The sequence below is a fragment of the Octodon degus genome, unplaced genomic scaffold (genome assembly GCF_000260255.1).
Source record: "Octodon degus isolate 3935 unplaced genomic scaffold, OctDeg1.0 scaffold00197, whole genome shotgun sequence".
NCBI classification, from domain to species: Eukaryota; Metazoa; Chordata; class Mammalia; order Rodentia; family Octodontidae; genus Octodon; species Octodon degus.
Window position 1 is genome coordinate 1,116,219 of NW_004524773.1, and position 3,958 is coordinate 1,120,176.

The window sequence follows — 3,958 nt, forward strand, 5'->3', positions numbered from 1 at the left end:
GGGCTCACCCTGGATAGGGATCGGGAACATTGAACCTTCTACACAGAAGCTTGTCAGGGTGCCACTCAAACGTGTCCCGGGTCAGCTTCCCGAACATCTTCATCTTCACAGCAGATTGCTTGTCACTGACATCACTCTGCAAAGGGACAGGCGCTCTGTTCAGGAAGGCGCCACACAGCCCACCTGACTGCACTTCCACGTCTGAGCGTCAGCCTTCACTGCGGCGTTTCCACAGTCGGTCGGTCAGTGCCTACACGTTCACACGCCTACAGAGGGAAATCGTCAAGCAACTGTCTAGAGTTATAAAAGAGCTCTTACTATATATAGCATTCCTGCTTAAGTACCTTGGAAACCAAAGCATAAAATCATCTCATATTCTACTACGCCATGTGCATTTTCATCTTTTCAGTGACAGATTTAAAACATTTTAACTGCTCCATCTTTTAAATTTAAAAATGTAGCTCAGCAGTAGAGCACGTGCATAGCATGCCCAAGGCCCTGGGTTTAAACCCTAGCACCACAATAAATAAACAAATAAATAGGGCTAGGGAGATGGCTCAGTAGAATAAGCACTTGCCTGGCAAGTGCGGGGCCCTGAGTTCAATCCCTGGTTCCACAATAAATAAATAAATATGAATAAATAAATAAATACAATTCACCAGGCCAGAACACGATGGTGACAGACCTCTTGGTCTCGAGGGACTTCTACTTGCTCTGAATCCTCCTCCTCCTCGGCGTGTGTGAACCTGGAGGACAGGGTCGTGTGGGAAGATGTGTACAGCTGGGCTGCCCGGGCGAACTCTTCGCGCTCGCGGCTACGCTCCCACTCGGTCATGCTGGGGTCCAGGCAGCGCTCCAGGGCATCTACGGTGTGGGGAGGGAGGGGAGCTTAGTGGAGGACGTGCTGGGCACTGCTGTACTCTGGAGCACTTCACGCAAATGCGCCTGCCCTTCTTGCATCTGTGGGCTCGGGGAGGGGTCATGCCGGCGGGACACCCTGGGTCATACTGTTCCTTCCTTCCATACGATGCTGTTACTGAATTCTGTCTACCAAGCAGAACAGAGCATCTGGGAGGCTACTGATGATGACACCTTGCAAAGCAAGGAACCTGGCGCCACTCCCAGAGTGTTAGGTTCATCCCAGCTGTACTACTGTGTTTTGGGCAGAAAAGCACCATCTTTAATCTGTTTAAGTTAACAAGTAAGCCTTTCGGGGGGAGGGGTTGTTAGCTGAAAGAAAGGCACCACAAATGAACTTTACTCCCCAAAGACAAGTATTTTAAACTCAGCCCCTCAGGTTTGCTGACCAGCTTTCACGCCGCGCTGTGCACGCCCTGCCCCTGCCATCCTTACACACGCACTTCAAAGCCCACAGTGACCTTCCCCAGGTATGGTTCACAGACCACTTATGTCTTTTAGTCAAACTTCAGACAATGGCCGATGGTTTGGGACAAGATAATTAAGATAGATAAAGCAGGGGCCAAGGTCCTTGGTTAGAGGCACAGAACTTACAGAAGCCAGTCACCTCCAAAAAGCAAATTACTTCAGCCCTGGCGCCTGGCCAGGCTCACTCACACCTCAACAGCAGGCCTTCAGTGAGAGCTACAGAGTGGCGCCCTACCAGAGCCTGCTCCCTGGTCAAGAGCCAGGGCCTGAAATGTCTGCATCACCTGTGGCAGCACAGGCAGAAACCCTGGCCAAGCGGGGTATTTCAACTTTAAATCTGGAGACAGTAAGAAAAGGGGGCATGCTGCCCAGCCTGGGCTGAGGCATGGAGGACCCAGGCTGCACCCACCTTTCTGACCCTTTCTCATATGTGCTAAGAACTCTTCATATCGTTTTTGTTTCTCTGGATCTTTAGCAAAAGGCCTAAAGTTGCTGGCTCTTGCAGGGGATGTCATGCCGCCCAGGGCCGCATGCCAGGAGCTGTGTCCCAGGTCTGGTGCCGAAGGCCCGGCTCTGCTGCTTGCCACGCTCTGCGCCAGAGCCCTGGCCTGGAGCTGTGCTGCTTTCAGGTCAGTTGCCTGCTTCACTTCTTTGATCCTCTCTCTGTCCTTTTGGGACAGAAACTCTAACACTGAAGTCGCTGAACCTGAATAAAAATAGTAAAAAAGGGATGAAAAGTATCACCAGGTGTCTATGTTTGTATTTCTCTGTGTAGCCATTTTCAACGTCACAAATTTACATAACTGGAGATGATCTGAGCATTAGAGGGGTCAGTTTCTCTTCTACGCTCACACATCCCTGGAGCTAGACAGTGATACAGAATCAGACTCCTATTGTACAGCTGGGAAACTGGGGGTAACCCTTGGTTGGACACTTATGGCAGAGGGGAGCTCAGGGAGAGGAACGGGCCAGACCTGGGAGGAGCAGGGAGTGCAGGTGTGACAGAGCCCCCAGTGTGGTGGCCGAGCCTGAGCAGGGTGGGGTCGGGGCGAGAGTCAGGGCTCCTCCCTCCTTGTCTGAGCAGTGCTGGATGGTGCTGCAGAGACTGCCATGGGGAGCCGGACAGCAGCTGTGGGTAAGGATTTTTTTTTTTTTTTTTTTTTTGCTCCGAATGCCTTCAGGGCAGGTTTGGCTGGCTTGAGTTGTGGGGATCAAACCACAGCAACCTGAGCCTGACTGCTTTGTGGAAGCAGCCACTTAAAGAAATGAGCTAAGGGGCAGGCCCCCTGCAGCTGTGGGTAAGGGCCTGGGGACACAGCTCTGCTTGGGGTGAGCACCTCCACTTAGGCCCCCAAATGACAGTGTCTCAGACTCGACTCCCGAGACCCAAGGCCTTCTGCCTGCTCCTCTTCTTACTGCACCCTGCAGGGCGTTCTCCTTTCAGACTCAGACCTCTGCTCCTTCTGGGCTCTCACAAGTGGAGCTGCCCCACCATCTCCCTCCAGGGAGCAAGCGCCTTCCCTGGCTGAGCACCCAAGGCACATTCACCCCACTCCTAGATCACCCCTGAATTTCAACAAATGGAGGCATTCAAGGCAAAAGGTGCAATTTTACAATGAACTGAAAGTGGAAAGACAGGCCTGACAGAGGAGGGGCCGGCACACTAGTAATAAGCTGTTCACAATGACCGACATCGTTCCCACAGTTCCAGAAGGCCAAGCACACAAAACGCTGGGGCAAGGACAGCTTTCCCTTCTGACTTTGCCGAGAGACAATGGCTTCAGTCTTGTTGTGCTGCGTACCTTGGACTGGCGTCTCTCCTAGCAGCTCCCCCCGCTTGGAGGCATTCAGCTGGTGCCTACTGTGTGTTGCTGGCTCCTGCGCTGCCTTTCCAGCTGACTCAGATAACACCTGAAGTAAATGGGAGTTCTCGGAGGTGGCGGCAACCACGGGTCGGAAATAATGCACTGGTCGATAGTCCCTGGGCAGCTCAGGGGGTGGATAGATCTTAACAGAACAAAACAAGAACATCCAGGAAATGCAGGCTGCAAAAAGATCACGGTAAATTGGACCAAGAAAACCCATTCCTGTACCTCAGTATGACTAAACCCACGCCCCCCAGTGGCCCCGGCAGCCTCTGGAGCGTCCCCAGATGGCACGTGCCAGGGCTCACATATTCAGAGCATCACCTCCACCCACTTCTGCAAAGAAATGAGAATGTGCATGTTTCATACACTGACAATAAGAAAGATGGACAACTTTGGGTAACGATTTCAGCAGACTGGCCCCATAAGGCGGAAAATTGGAAAAGCACTATCAAGGCTTTGGAAAACTAACAGCCTTACATTAGTTACTTTTTGAGAATTCTGAGCCAGGTGTGGTGCACTTGGGAGGCTGAGGCAGGAGGACTGCTGTGAATTTGAGACCAGCATGGGCTACACTGTGAGTGCAATGCCAGCCTGAACTACACCTCGAGACCCTGCCTGAAAAAAAAAATTCTGATTCCATTTTAGTTCCAAATTCAAACTTCAGGCAACACCTTTTGGTCCTATATATATATTTTTTTTTTTTT

The 3,958-nt window shown here is 51.6% G+C and overlaps 1 protein-coding gene across 1 annotated transcript in view; it reads right to left on the minus strand.

Moving 5' to 3' along the window:
* Positions 1–3,958, minus strand: part of Gpatch1 (G-patch domain containing 1) — a 38,558-nt gene that overhangs the window by 11,869 nt on the left and 22,731 nt on the right. The window contains exons 10-13 of the mRNA XM_023704476.1: positions 3,189–3,393; positions 1,796–2,092; positions 686–864; positions 9–136 (exon numbers count right to left, since the gene is read on the minus strand). Of these exons, the coding sequence (XP_023560244.1) occupies positions 9–136; positions 686–864; positions 1,796–2,092; positions 3,189–3,393 (809 nt within the window). The remainder of the gene's footprint in view (positions 1–8; positions 137–685; positions 865–1,795; positions 2,093–3,188; positions 3,394–3,958) is intronic.